This window comes from Hemiscyllium ocellatum, chromosome 10, assembly GCF_020745735.1.
Source record: "Hemiscyllium ocellatum isolate sHemOce1 chromosome 10, sHemOce1.pat.X.cur, whole genome shotgun sequence".
NCBI classification, from domain to species: Eukaryota; Metazoa; Chordata; class Chondrichthyes; order Orectolobiformes; family Hemiscylliidae; genus Hemiscyllium; species Hemiscyllium ocellatum.
The window spans coordinates 95,988,259-96,002,964 of NC_083410.1; the positions used below are offsets into that span (position 1 = coordinate 95,988,259).

The 14,706-nt window shown below is 44.5% G+C and overlaps 1 protein-coding gene across 1 annotated transcript in view; it reads left to right on the forward strand.

Annotated features, from left to right (window-relative positions):
* The window catches only part of esr1 (estrogen receptor 1), a 305,431-nt gene that overhangs the window by 187,676 nt on the left and 103,049 nt on the right, over positions 1 to 14,706 (forward strand). Inside the window, exon 4 of the mRNA XM_060831156.1 lies at positions 799 to 1,125. Within this exon, the coding sequence (XP_060687139.1) occupies positions 799 to 1,125 (327 nt within the window). The remainder of the gene's footprint in view (positions 1 to 798; positions 1,126 to 14,706) is intronic.

Consider the following 14,706-nt stretch of genomic DNA (forward strand, 5'->3'; position numbering starts at 1 on the left):
AAATTTGGAATTGAAACTATTCTCTATGGGAGCGGCCATGAATTCAATGCTGATTGGTGTAAAATTCTATCCGTTTCATGTGGCTGGCTGCCCTAAGAAATGACTTTGCCGGCCAAGGGCAATGAGATTTAGACACCAAATACCGACCCTACCAGACAAGCCCACATCCCTGGAAAGAATAAATGAAGCAAACACAAGTCTGTGACCCTCACACATAATGGAGGATTCTTCTCCAGCAAGGAGAGAGGGCCACACTGTCAGGGGAACTGCCTATCAGATGTAACATTAAACAAAGGGCTTTTGTACCCTTGAGGGAGGGATCAGAAAGAATTCTGAGGCACCACTCCCAAAGAGCTGGGTGGTTCTCCCCATTCTCCTGGACAATACGTTTGCCTCAAATAATGCCAACAAATAGGGCATCCAGTCATTATCACGGTGCTGTTAATGTTATCTTGCTGTGCAAGAATCATAAAATTTTTTATTACCTTATGATGATGATTCTATGAAGTATTTTATTGTCAGTAAAATTAGGTCATCAAATGGAGATCTTTCTCCCTGCCCTTCACTAGATCTTGAGAAACCTTCCTGTTTTCTCACTGAGTTCAGGTATGTTATTTTAACAATTAACTCTGTAGGCCTGCCTCAGAGCTTGTAATGTGCTCTTTCTATGTTACCTAATAAAGATCCTCAAGTGCTTCATTAAATCCAGGTTCAGAAATTGCACAAGAGGAACTAACTTTGTCTCCTTGAAGTGGCTTAAGCAGTTTGACTGTTACCTTTCTCCTCTCACATTGCCAGGTATCCGTAAGGACCGTCGGGGTGGCCGGATGTTGAAGCACAAGCGGAGGAAAGATGAGAAGGAGCACGTCATTAAGAGTACGGGAGTGACCAGCAGACCGAGCTCCAGCAGCGTGAGCCCAGTGCAGAGGAGCACCAAGCACAGTTCCCTGCTTGGCATGACCTCGGACGAGATTCTCAGTACCCTGATGGAGGCCGAGCCCCCTATGGTTTACTCCGAACACGACCCCGGCAAACCCTTCACCGAGGCGTCCATGATGACTTTGCTCACAAACCTGGCTGATAAGGAATTGGTGCACATGATCATCTGGGCCAAGAAGGTTCCAGGTAGGAACGTGGAGCTTTACTCATCTCCAAGTACCGTGCGGTTTTGTAACTCGCGATGATTACGGCCCAAGCACAACACACGAGTCTACACAGATGCAGAGCGGACAATATTGGCTGTGTCAGACCAGCATTGCAGAGTGTGGTGCTGGAAAAGCACAGCCGGTCAGGCAGCATCTGAAGAGCAGGAGAGTCAACGTTTCGAGTTCTTCATCAGGATGTTGTCTTTGTCAAAGTAGTCCTTCCTCCAAGCCTATGACTAACTTTCTATGCTCCCAAATAAAGAATAAAACCAGTTTTAGAAATTGCGCAAGAGGAACTACCTTTGCTCTTCATTCCTGATGAAGAGCTTATGCTTGAAACATCGATTCTCCTGCTCCTCGGATGTTGCCTGACCGGCTGTGCTTTTCCAGCACCACACTCTTCGACTCTGATCTCCAGATCTGCAGCCCTCACTTCCTCCCATTGTCAGAGTAAAGGACAGATAAATTAATAAATTCAAATATGAGTTTCAGTCAAAGATAGATGACATTGTCCCAAGGTTAAACAGTGTCACATTGTGCTTTTTCCTGCAAAGATTGCGTTCACTTACCTGACAGGTCTGTCTCTGCCAAAAACCTCAAACTATCTCAGTCCAGCGGAAATCACAGATCATGTCTGATCAGACTTTGATGTTTAAAATATTTTTTCTTTAACTGGCTTGGATACAGCATCAGCATCTCTCAAACAGATTCTAAGTGTTTGTTTTGAAATGGAGTGAAAAGAAGTGACAATAGGTTGATATGAAGTATAAAGTGTGCCGAGTCCAGCCATTCTAAAGTTTACAGAAATCAAGAGTTGCTCACTGCATGTAATATCCAAAGATTAGATTCCCTACAGTGTGAAAACCGTCCCTTCAGCCCCCACATCAACCCTCTGAAGAGTAACCCACCCAGTCCCATTTCCCTCTGACTAATGTGCCGAACACTATGGGCAATTTCCCATGGCAAATTCACCTAACCTGCATATCTTTGGACTGTGGGAGGAAACCGGAGCACCCCCACTCAGACACGGGGAAAATGTGCAAACTCCCCACAGACAGTCATCCGAGACTAGAATCAAACCTGGACCCTGGTGCTGTGAGGCAGCAGTACTAACCACTGAGCCACCATGCGTGCCAGTTAGTTTGACATGACAAAAGCTAACTGGGTGGAGTAGGAAAAATATATCATAGACTGGAATATATCGTAGACTGGAATATATCGTAGACTGGAATCTGCAGCACAAACCATTCTTGAAACAAAATCCGTGAATTATTTTAAAGGGATTGAAATGGAAAGAGGGTTTGAACAAGAGGACCTCAACTAGATTGGAGGCTCATGTGGAGGCAAATGCCAGCAAAAACGCTGTGCCTTCCATTACCCCCAACAATACATCCCACTTCAACCACACCTTCCTACTGCATGCACAGGAGACCCTCCTCCCTCCTTATGTTCCAGGTTCTTAAGGAAACCTTTTGTGAACTGGCAGTTCCGAAGAAGAGTCAATCCATTCTCAAAGCGTTAACTCTGTCTCCCCGCTGCCTCTCCACAGGGTGCTGCCAGAGCTGCTGAGATTCTCCAGAGCTCTCAATGTTGGTTTGTTAGCAGTCTGAAAATGTGTTGCTGGAAAAGCGCAGCAGGTCGGGCAGCATCCAAGGAACAGGAGATTCGATGTTTTGGGCATGAGCCCTTCATCAGGAATTGCCCTTGTTAGCAGACTGCCTGTACGTCTCTGATCTAGTTTACTCGCTGCTCACAGTTTGGTCTCCGGGGAAGGTCAAATTGAGACTGGGTGACCACTTTGTAGAACACCTCTGCTCAGGCTGGAAGCAACCCTCTGACATTCGGCATCCATCTCACTCACATTCATGTTTCTGTCCTGGGACAACTGTAGGGCTTCAGTGAAACCCAAGGCCAGCTGGAGGAACAGCACTTAATTTTCCATTGAGGCACTTTACAGCCTTCAGGATTTAACATTGAGTTCAACAACTCCAACCTCTATTTTGATATGTTTTTCCTCTAGTGTCTGTATCTTGCTTTCCAGTTTCTGCCTTCAGTCAGATCTGTCCTTTATTCTGATAGTAACACCTACTCTGGATCTTGTCTCTGAATCCATTACTGATCCCTTTACCATTTGTTCTCTGATACTTGTGATCTCAAATCTCCTTCACCCTCTAGTCCTATCGTTATGGTCCACTTGCTCCTCCCCATTCTCACTACAGTATCAATCACTTTTCCACCTCTCTTCAATTCTGAAGAGGAGGTAGGCTTAACCGAAAAGGTTAACTCTGTTTTTCTCTCTCTCTGTCTCCACAAACCCCCACAGCTAGACCTGCTGAGTTTCTCCAATACTTTCGCTGTTTTTGTTTCAGATTTCCAGCACGCACAGTATTTTGCTTTTGTATTGAACTGCTCACATAAGCTAAATGGGCTGAATGGCCTATTTCACCGTTTGATGATGATTGTGTAACAGGCACTGACAGGTCTGACCGCGTAGCCCCAGCGTTCTGTCTGTGCAGGTGTGTGTGTGTGTCAGACACCAATTGTAGTGTTGGGCTGAATGGCCTGTTTCTGTCTTGTCCTAGAGAGGTACAGCATGGAAACAGACCCTTCAGATCAACACATCCAACTCCGCTAACCAGATATCCTCAATTAATGTATTCCTATTTGCCAGCACTTTGCCCATTTCCCGCTAAATGCTTCCTGTTCATGTACCCATCCAGATGCCTTTTAAATACTGTAATTGTACCAGCCTCCACCACTTCCTCTGACAGCTCATTCCATATACATACCACCCTCTGCATGAAAACACTGCCCCTTAGGTCCCTTTTAAATCTTCTCCTCTTATCCCTCTAGTTTTGGCCTCCCACACACCAGGGAAAAGACCTTGTCTGTTTACCCTATCCATGCCCCTCATGATTTTATAAACCTCTATGAGGTCACCCTTCAGCCTCCGACACTCCAGGGAAAACAGCCCCAGCCTGTTCAGCCTCTCCCTGTAGCTCAAACCCTCCAAGTCTGGCAACATCCTTATAAATCTTTTCTGAACCCTTTCAAATTTCACATCATCTGGTAAAGAGACCAGAATTGAACGCCGTATTCCAAAAGTGGACTAACCAATGTCCTGTACAGCTTCAACATAATCTCTCAACTCCAATACTCAATGCACTGACCAATAAAGGCAAGCACACCAAATGCCTCTTTCACTATCCTATCTACCTGCGGCTCCATTTTAAAGTAGCTATGAACCTGTACTCCAAGGTCTCTTTGTTCACCAACACTCCCCAGGACCTTACCGCTAACTGTATAAGCCCTGCCGTGATTCGCCTTTCCAAAATGTAGCACTTTACATTTATCTAGATTTGATAACTGACTGGTTTCTAATTGACTAGGAGAAAGTGAGGAAGGAGAGACAGACAGAGAGAAAGAAAGAGAGAGACAGAGGGAGACAGGGAGAGAAAAATTGAGAGACAGAGAGAGAGAGAGAGAGAGAGGCGAGTGGAAATCTGAAGAGGAGAGAAGAAAAAATTGGGAAGAAAGAGAGAGAAAAAAACGAGAGTGCAATGGGAGAGACACAGAGGAGACAACAACAGAGAGACAGAGAGAAATATGGACAAGAGATAGAAAGCGAGAGATGGGAGAGCCTCGGAGAGAGAGATATCTTTGAGCCTTGTCATCCTACGCTGACATGCTCAATTAACTGCAGTAAGTAAAAATATCCTGAAATATTAGCAAGTGCCTTGATTATGGAAATTATCCAGTAGCTTGGCTGGTCCATGTACTAGACTGCAATGGGTCATGGTCTTGACACAAGTCACATTTGGATTTCATTCTGCACTTTGTCCCCAAATAGAACATGACAGCCAATCCCTCTTTATATATACAGGATCACCCACTTCATTTAGGCTGGTGTAAGTGTAAGGGTTCAGGTAAGAGTCAGTAGTTAGCACATCACATGGGGCTTGCAGCAGAACTGGGAGCCTGCGATAGAGATCTGGTGGGCCAAGTGATCACAAACATTTTGTTGAAAACTGGGGTTTACGGAATCAATTGCAACATCACTGAAATCCAATGTGCACATTTCAGACGTTAATCCACTGGCTACAGAGTGCTTTGGTATCGCCTGGGGCTGTGAACAATAAATACAAATCGAATTCCTTTTCTTCATCCATGGTGTCCAATACAGTAGATTTATCACTTTCATCTTTCGGCTGTAAATTAATAAATGGAATTGTACATTTTGGCATGATTGGTGAGTAAGATAGTCAGGGAAGGGGAAAGGTGGGGACAGATCTCCCTGTGAGGCCAAGGAGAATAGTTTCAAAAGGCATTACTGTCTAGTCTACAGTAGACCGTACTTGACCTGGGAATGTCTGAATGCACTGAGTCTGAAACATATCCCTTTCCCTGTTTCTAACTTGGGTGTTTTTGCCATAAGGAAGGTCCCAGAACTGGATGGAATGATTTTGCTTCCTCCTACATCACCTGGATATTTACATCCCGTGAAGAAACACTCGGGTCTCTGATTATTTTGGCCTTCATCCTGAAGGTTTAAGGCACCTTCTCTTCCACTGGGTCACCTCCTTCTAAAATTGTCAATTGGCTCCAGTTTCACGTTGAAACAGCAACTGGACACAATCTAATTCTTGGCAAGCTTTCTAATGTCATCTAGCAGTTCTCTGCAGTCATCCCAAGCTCAGTTGATTTGTGTTATTAATAATTGTGGCAGCGTCTGTCTGTTTGTGGAAAGATTACTTTTGTGGGACTGGCTCAGTGCCCTCTTACGACTTTTATCACCAGCAAATCTATAAAGACTTCGCTCAAGACTGTCTTTCCCTATCCTCTGACCATTTACAATGTAGCCACCACACAGAGCTCTGAGAACTAATGTTGGATTCACCAAAGAGCCTGACAGAAGAAAACTTTCATTTCTATAGCACCTTTCGTGACTGCAGGAATTCCCAAGCACTTCATGGCAGTGAACTGTAGATACCATTGTAATATGTGAACTGCAGCAACCATCTTCATACAAAACAAACTGTCTGAATTATAAGTGTAGTAATGATTAGCTGATCCATTTTAGTGATCAATATTGAGCAGGGAAACCCCCTTGCCAAACAATGCCATCCCTCCATGGAAGGGCCTTTGTTTTAATATTTCATGTATCTCACAGTGGCCATGGATCAGGTTTGATGGAGTTTGCACATTCTCCCTGTGTTTGCGTCAGTTTCCTCCGGGTGCTCCGGTTTCCTCCCACAATCCAAGATGTGCGGGTCAGGTGAATTGGCCATGCCAAATTGCCCGTAGTGTTAATTGCATTAGTCAGAGGTAAATATAGGGGAATGGGTCTGGGTGTGTTACTCTTTGGAGGGTCGGTGTGGAATTGTTGGGCCAAAGGGCCTGTGTCCATACTGTAGGGAATCCAATCTAATCTCCAACAGTGTATCATCTAGTGCCCTACTAACTGTTAAGGAGAAGCCTCTGGAGTTGGTCTTGAACATTTGTCATTGGGTAAATGTGTGAGTCTATTGTAAAGGTTGTATAGCAAAGCATTTGGAGATACACAGCATTATCAAGCAGAGGCAGAATGGCTTCATTAAAGGAAAATCATGCCTGACAAATTTATTACTGTTCTTTGACAAGGTAACAAACAGGATAGATAAAGAGGAATCCGTAGATGTCATAGAGTTGCATGTCCAAAAGGCATTTGATAAGGTACCGAACAGAAGAGTTCTCAATAAGAGCCCAAAATATTGGTGGCAGTATATTCGTATAGATAGAGGATTAATACAAAAGAGTTCGAATGTACCGGGCATTTTCACGATGGCAACTTGTGACTGGTGGAGTACCACCCCAACACTCAAAATACTATTGCAAAGTATGCGGGCAACGCAAGATTAGGTGGGAAGGCAAGTGATGAGGATGACACAAAGAGTCTGCCTGAGGGATAAAAACAGGTTAAGCGAGTGGGTAAAAGCTTGGCAGATGGAATATTATGTGGGGAAGCTGAGTTTATGCATTTTGGCAGGAAGGATGAAGTGCTGAATATTACTTAAATTGAAAAAGATTGCAGAAAACTGCAGCACAGAGATCATTTGGATCTTCTTGTACGAACCACTAAAAACATTCAAGTTCAGCTTGTAGTTTTAATAAGTCTGCCCAAAATAGAGAATGGAAAATGAAGGGTGGACTGTATTTCAAAGGGAATAGAGTACACTAGTCTTGTTATAAACAAGACAAAGAACGATCAAACCACAATTAGAATACTGTAAGCCGTTTGGATCCAGAGAAAGATGTACTTTTATTTGCCTTTATTCATTCATAGGATAAGGAAATCGCTGGCTAGGTAGCATTTATGGTCCATCTCTAAATGCCCAGAGGGCAATTAAATGTCAACCCCATTGCTGTGGGACTGGAGTCACATGTAGGTCAAACCAGGTAAGGATGGCAGCTCCCTTCCCTAAAGGGCATTAGTGAACCAGATGGGTTTTTCTCTGACAATCATGGTCATCATTAGACTCCTAATGCCAAATTTCTATTGAATTCAAATTCCACCATCTGCCGTAGCAGGATTTGAACCTGTGCCACTAGAACATTATCTGGGTCGACAGTCCAGTGATAATACCACTAAGCTATCGCCTCCCCATGCCATTGGACACAGTCCAGATGAGGTTGACTAGGTTGATCCAGGGGATGGAGGGATTTTCTTAGGAGGAGGGGTTGAGCGGAGGTCGAGTCTACACTCACTGGAGTTTAGAAAATTGCAAGGCCACCTTTTTGAAATGTATACGTCACTGAGAGGGCTTGACAGGGTAGATCGATAAAGGTTGTTCCACCTGGTGGGATAGGCCATCACTGGAGTGCCAGATCTCAGAGGTAAGACAGAGATGAGTTAAGGCAGAAATTGGGAGGATTTTCTTCACTTAGAGAGCAGTGAATCTCTGGAATTCTTTATCCGAGAGAGATGTCGAGGCTAGGTCATGAAGAAAGTTCAAAGAGACAGACAGGTTCTTAATGAGGAAGGGACTCAAAGGATAACAGGAAAAGGCAGGCAAGTGGAGTCTTGAAGTTGGAACTCAGAGACAGGAAAGCTGCCATTGAGCTGGAGCTTACAGCAAATTCATCCCAGGAAAAATTCGGTGGTGGTGGAAGTGGGTTGCAGCGAATGTAACTGCATGTCGCTCTCAGCCCCTTCTCCTTGACTCCTCAGGGACACTTCACCATCTGCTCAGAATGGGCCTTGCAGGACAGGAATACACTGAATGCCTTTCCCCCTGTCGGGGGGTGGGGTGAGGTGGGGTGGATTTTGGCGACGCTAGTCACAAAATCATGAGTCAGGGTAAAAAAGCTGTTCACTCGTAGCTGTCTTCCTCCCGAAATAATTGGCTGTGCCATCTTCCCATTGCAGCACCCAACTGGTGTCAGTCAGTCTGCTGGCTTAACCCATTCCGATTTGTACCCTCTGTGTAGGTATGTGCCTGACGCCTTTGGGTCCTTCTCCCCAGATTGCTCTTATGTTTACTATCTCAACTCTTCAAGTAAGTGGCTGCATTTGAGTAGAATACATTCACTCTCTTGTGGGGCAGGGGTGAGTGCTCACGGTACAGCTTCATTGAATTTGAGGCCATTTCATTGCTTGGTTGGTGTCTCAGAATTTATACTACAAATGGGTAACTAAATCCAGTTTCAGCCTTCAACATGACATCACAACGTGCGCTGGAATGATGTGGAATGGCTGTATCGAAAGGCTATCTTCTCAGTCTGATCCATGAGTTTCAGAATGAGTTCTTCATCACTTCAACTGCAGCACTTTCTGTTCAAGGAGTAGGGGGTCATCATTAGAGGCTCATATTCCATCAGAGATGGGCAGCTCCAGCTAGACCAGACACGACCAACTGAAGGCGAAAATGAGGCCTGCAGACGCTGGAGATCAGAGTCGAGAGTGGGGTGCTGGAAAAGCACAGCAGGTCAGGCAGCATCTGAGGAGCAGGAGACCTTCTGAAGTGCTAGTCCTGATAATGGGAACAGGAGATAACCTTAGAGATAGATCTTGAAGGTTTCACGTGGAGGGGCTGAGACTATTGGCAGCTTGTTCCATTGTCAAGTTGTCCAGGGGAAGAATAACTGTTGATACACAGCCTTGGGGACTAATAGCTTTTGTAGTTTGGGTGGATGGCTCTTTTATTTGTCATTACTTGGGAATCTCAGGTACTTGTTTCTGTTCATTAGCACAAATACATTACATAACGTTTAGAATGCAGTTTCTCCCCACCACTTGCCACGAGTGTGCTGGCTGTGACGTTGTTCAAATTGTTATTTTGATTCATTTATAAGATGCAATTATCAAAATTTATTGCCCACCTCCAATTGCTAGCAGCTTGAACCACTGCAATACTAGCTAGGTAGCTTGCCAGGACATCTCAAAGGCAACATGTCAACCAGAATTTCCATCCTTAAAGGAAGTTAGTGAACCCGATGGGATTTTATGATAACTGTTTTATAGTCGCATGATTGGGCTAGTTTTTAATTTCAGATTTTACTCACCATCTGTCATGCTGGGATTTGAACCCATTTCTCTTGAGGGTGATAGCCTGGATTAATCATGCGATGATGTTATCCTAACCCGCCACCTCCCTGGAATCTATTTTCTCTCCTATTGCACTGCAGTGTGGTGCATGAGCACTCGCAGACCACCAACAGGAAGTGACGTGCTGCAGTAGGCCCAAAAGATAGTGTCAAGCAAGATCCCAGAGTTGCATCCGTCACTGCTCCCTTTCTTTGGATAGTGTTCTGCCACGTCTCAGGGTAATGTTGGCAGCCAGGAGAAGCCGCTTGGCCCCTCTGCTGGAACTGGCTTCACCAGATTGGTTCAAAGTCTTGCGGTTGTTCCGGGGCTTACATTTCTGACTGCAGTCCTTCTTGTTGAAAGAGCCTTAAAGGGGATGAGAGTGGGATTGGAGTGGGGTGGGGTATGAAAGAGTCAAGGAAGTTGAGAAAAAGAACAGAATTAGACTCAGTTTGATATTGTAGGTTATGAGCAATGAGCAAGTGATTGACGCGCAGGCTTGATCGAAAATGTGAAGAGAAAGGCCTAGCTGGGGAACTGTACTCTAGTTGTGGAAGAGCGTCCAAAAATGTTCATGAGAGGTATTAAGAATAGAGCGGGGTTTCCTGGATTCTCTGATGTGGTGCTGGGTGTCTCAGGCAAGGAGGTGGAGAGGAGTGGTCACAGTCTGGAGGGCCACAAGGCCCTCAAGACAGATACTCCTGAGGATATGGGATTAGGAAACCATCAAAGGTCAATGTGAGGAATGTACCTTGGTACTGCATAAAAAGAATGGGCTTCCACTAGGCATTGGTGTCAGTGATTATATGTTCGAATTCCATCTCTCAATCATTAGACACATAGAGTTATCCAGCACAGAAACAGATCCTTCCATGCCAAACCAGATATCCGAAACTGATCCAGTTCCATTTGCCAGTATTTGGCCCATATCCCTCTAAACCCTTCCCGTTTATATATCTATCACATTGCACTGCACCAGGCTGCCCTGCAGAATGACCATATCACCTTCACACCCATCAGCAATCTCAAACAATGTGGATTCATTGATCATTTACGCGTTCCCCATAGCTGCTTTCCAGTCTCATTCCATGTCTCGTAGCTTCCTCGCATGAGCAACTATTTACCTGTAGCGGGTACAATCCCGGACCACACTCACTGGCACTTTCTTCTCTCATCCAGATCAAGGAAGCAGGAGCGGAGAGGGAGAGTGGGAGAGAGGCACACCTGCATTTCTTGAGACAATGGTGTGAATTGTTGAGCCAGCAGTGACTGACACTGTTGTGATCGGCCTCAATGTGATATTATGCACCTTCTCCATCCCTCCTTCAACCTGCACCCCCCTCCCCACCCCACGCCTCAACCTGGCCTGTGGGTGGTGTGACTATTCACCTCCCCTCCTCCATCCAATAAAAGCAATGGGAGATAGAATGAGGCCTTTGAGTGGCTATTAATTATGGGTAGGCTGGGAGAGGAGTCACATGGTACAACAGCACCTCCCTCCCGCCAGAGAGGGAAGGTAAAGTTCAACCCAAAATGGCAGGCCAGGCTCCAAGTCGGTATTAGGCATTAAGTGATGCCATGATATGCCAACTCTGCATGCTTTCCCGCACGTGCCCTTTCTGGTACCCTCCCAAGAAGTGGATCGGCTGTACAGGAATCAGCCAGCAATGAATTGGCCATCATCGGGGCACTGACACAACACAGCCTCATTTTCTGACCCTTGTACTTCCCCACTTTGGCTTTCTGCTTTCCTGTTGAATAGCGAGGAGCAGAATGACATACATCGGACCCAGAATTCTCACCTTGAGCTTTCAATTTGATTCTAAGACTGTGTTTCGGGGGTCAAAGTCCAAGTGACAGGAACGTTTTTTTTAATAGAAAAATCAATGATGCAGCTAATGGGGACACAGTGACCAGCCCTTCAAAACCAGATTATTGCAATGTGTGCTCAGGTATTGCAGGACGTACAGTGACAAGGAACTGCAACAATCCAAATCTGATCCATCAAATCAAAATCACTGGTATTGATTGATATGATGCTACACTTACTAATTGCAGTCACAGTATTATGTGTGCAGTTCTGAAGTCTGTAAATGAATAAGGATGGAGAGACATTGGGGAAGATGAGATAAAAGGTTGACAAACATGATACTGGAACTGAGGAGATCTCACTATCAGGTATTTATGAACAGATTGAGTTTCTTTAGAAGAAATATCCGATTGTGTATATTATAAATCATATTCAATTATATTGTAATTGCAAAGCATGGCGATAAAGTAGACGCAAGAAGGTATTTCCAGTTCTAAGGGATTCCAGACAAGTGTCCATAAACTTGGGCGGCACGGTGGCACAGTGGTTAGCACTGCTGCCTCACAGCGCCTGAGACCCAGGTTCAATTCCCGACTCAGGCGACAGACTGTGTGGAGTTTGCACGTTCTCCCTGTGTCTGCGTGGGTTTCCTCCGGGTGCTCCGGTTTCCTCCCACAGTCCAAAGATGTGCGGGTCAGGTGAATTGGCCATGCTAAATTGCCCGTAGTGTTAGGTAAGGGGTAAATGTAGGGGTATGGGTGGGTTGCGCTTCGGCGGGTCGGTGTGGACTTGTTGGGCCGAAGGGCCTGTTTCCACACTGTAAGTCTAATCTAATCTAATCTAAAACATAAATCACTAATAAATTGATTTAGAAGTTCAGGAGCACTGAGGGGTATCTTATAGAAACCTATAAAATTCTAACAGGAGTAGATAGTATAAATGCAGGAATGAGTTTTGCAAAGACCTGGGATTCCAGAACTAGGGAGAGCTGAGAATGTGGACCACAGCGAACATGGGAGGTTTATACTTGCAGTGTGTTTATGGGAAAGCTAATGAGGAGTTTGTTGATAGGATGGATTGAGGTTAGTTTGGAGGAGGTTCTTATAGGTGTCTCTGTGTTCTGAATTCCAAGCAACAGGAGGAAAATACCCCAGCTGCTGGAAGTCTGAAAACAAAGAACAATTATGATATACATTCAGCTGGTTCAGCAGCAAATACAGTGTCTAAAATTGAAATAACATTTCAGAAGAGATACAGGAATGTTGTCCTAACTGATCACTCAGTGCAGGAAGTGATCAAGATCAGAAGTCACTCGACACCAAGTTATAGTCCAAGCAGTTTATTTGAAATAATAAGCTGCTCAAATGGACATCAAGCGCTCCAAAGGCTTGTGAAATCAGATAAATGCATTGGACTATAACCTGGTGTTGTGTGACTTCTGACATTGTTCACCACAACTCCACATAGTGGAAGTGATCAAGGCAGAAGTGCAGACTCAACTGAGCTCCTTCTCTGAGGAAGGGCATTCCGGCTACAGAGAGAGTGCACTGATGATTTACCAGACTGACGCCTGGGATCGCAGGACTGATGTGAAGAGAGATTGGATAGATTTGGACTTTATTCACTTAGAAGAATGAGGGGTATCTCACAGAAATATATAAGATTCTAACAGGTGTAAATTCAAGAACATTGTTTCCAATGACCTGGGGGTCAAGAAATAAGGGTCATAGGCTAAGGATACAGGTTAGGGTATTCATGACTAAGACAAAGAGAAATTTCTTCACCCAGAGAATGGTGATCCAGTGGAATTCGTTGCTACAGAAAGAAGTTGAGGTTAAAACATTCAATAGTTTCAAGCAGGAGGTAGGAATAGTTTTTTTTGGAACAAAAGGGATCAAAGGATATGGGAAGAAAGCAGGAATAGTTGGATGGTTATGCATGATCACATTGAATGATGGCACAGGCTCAAAGGGCTGAATGGCCTACTCCTTGTCCTGTTTTCTATATTTCTATGATATCCTTCCAGCAAGTGTCCCAGGTACAATATTATACAACACAGATTTAACTTGATAGCCCACTTCAGGAAGTTTATCTGTCTTATGTGGTATACAATTGGATGAATTTGTTGTTATTTATTCACGGGATAAGGGCATCGCTGGCTGGGCCAGCACTTATTGCCCATCCCTAATTGACCAGAGATCAGTTAAGAGTCAGCCACATGGCTGTGGGTCTGGAATCACATGAGGTACGGCTGGAATTTTCCTTCCTAAAGGACATTAGTGAACCAGAATAGTGAATGCCTTGGGTTTTTCTCTCAATATTAGAAACACACTTACTAACTGAAAAACTCTGTTCCCCATTCTTGTCAATATATTTCCCCTGTTTCGATCGCACATCCTTTCTTCACGCTGTCACTCCCACACAATAGCCGCACAACTCAAATCAACTGGCCAAGCCAGGGAAAATAGTTTTTTATCCATTGCCCTTTGATGTATAGCAAAGAATCTTGAGAACAACCTAAAAAACAATCCCGCACATTGAAACTCCTACACAGCTCAAATCATGTTGGGCAATCAACGGAAATTGTTTGAATAATTCTTTTCATTTCCCTTTTGATGTATAGCGGAGTCTTGAGAACGACTTTTAAACATTGGCTTGAGATCAAAGACTTGCACCAACTGCTTCAGAACAAATGATCTTGTTCTGGTTTTTAGCCACTTTACGAAAGGGAGAGAAAAACAGTCCCTCAGGTTTCGATTATTGTCTGGATGTTCTGCATCGTTGAGTTCCAGCTACGAGCCCTCCCTTTTGGAATTCTCTTCATACCAAGCAAGCTATGCCAGAGTTTGTCCAAGGTCACATCAGTTACAAGATGCCACCTGACCTTTATTAGTGGTTTACATCAGGTTTTTTTCAGCAACAGTGAAATGTTGAGAAAATGATAAATTCAGCCTTGTCACTTATATCAATACGTTAACATTTCAGAAATGTACCATTCGATTAAACTCCCTGCAGTGTGGAAACAGACTCCGTCAGTCTAATAAGTCCACACCAACTCTCAGGAGAGCAACCCACCCAGAATCATCTCCCTCTGACTAATGCACCTAATGCTACAGGCAATTTAGCATGGCCAATTCACCTGACCTCCACATCTTTGGATTATGGGAGGAAACCAGAGTACCCAGAGG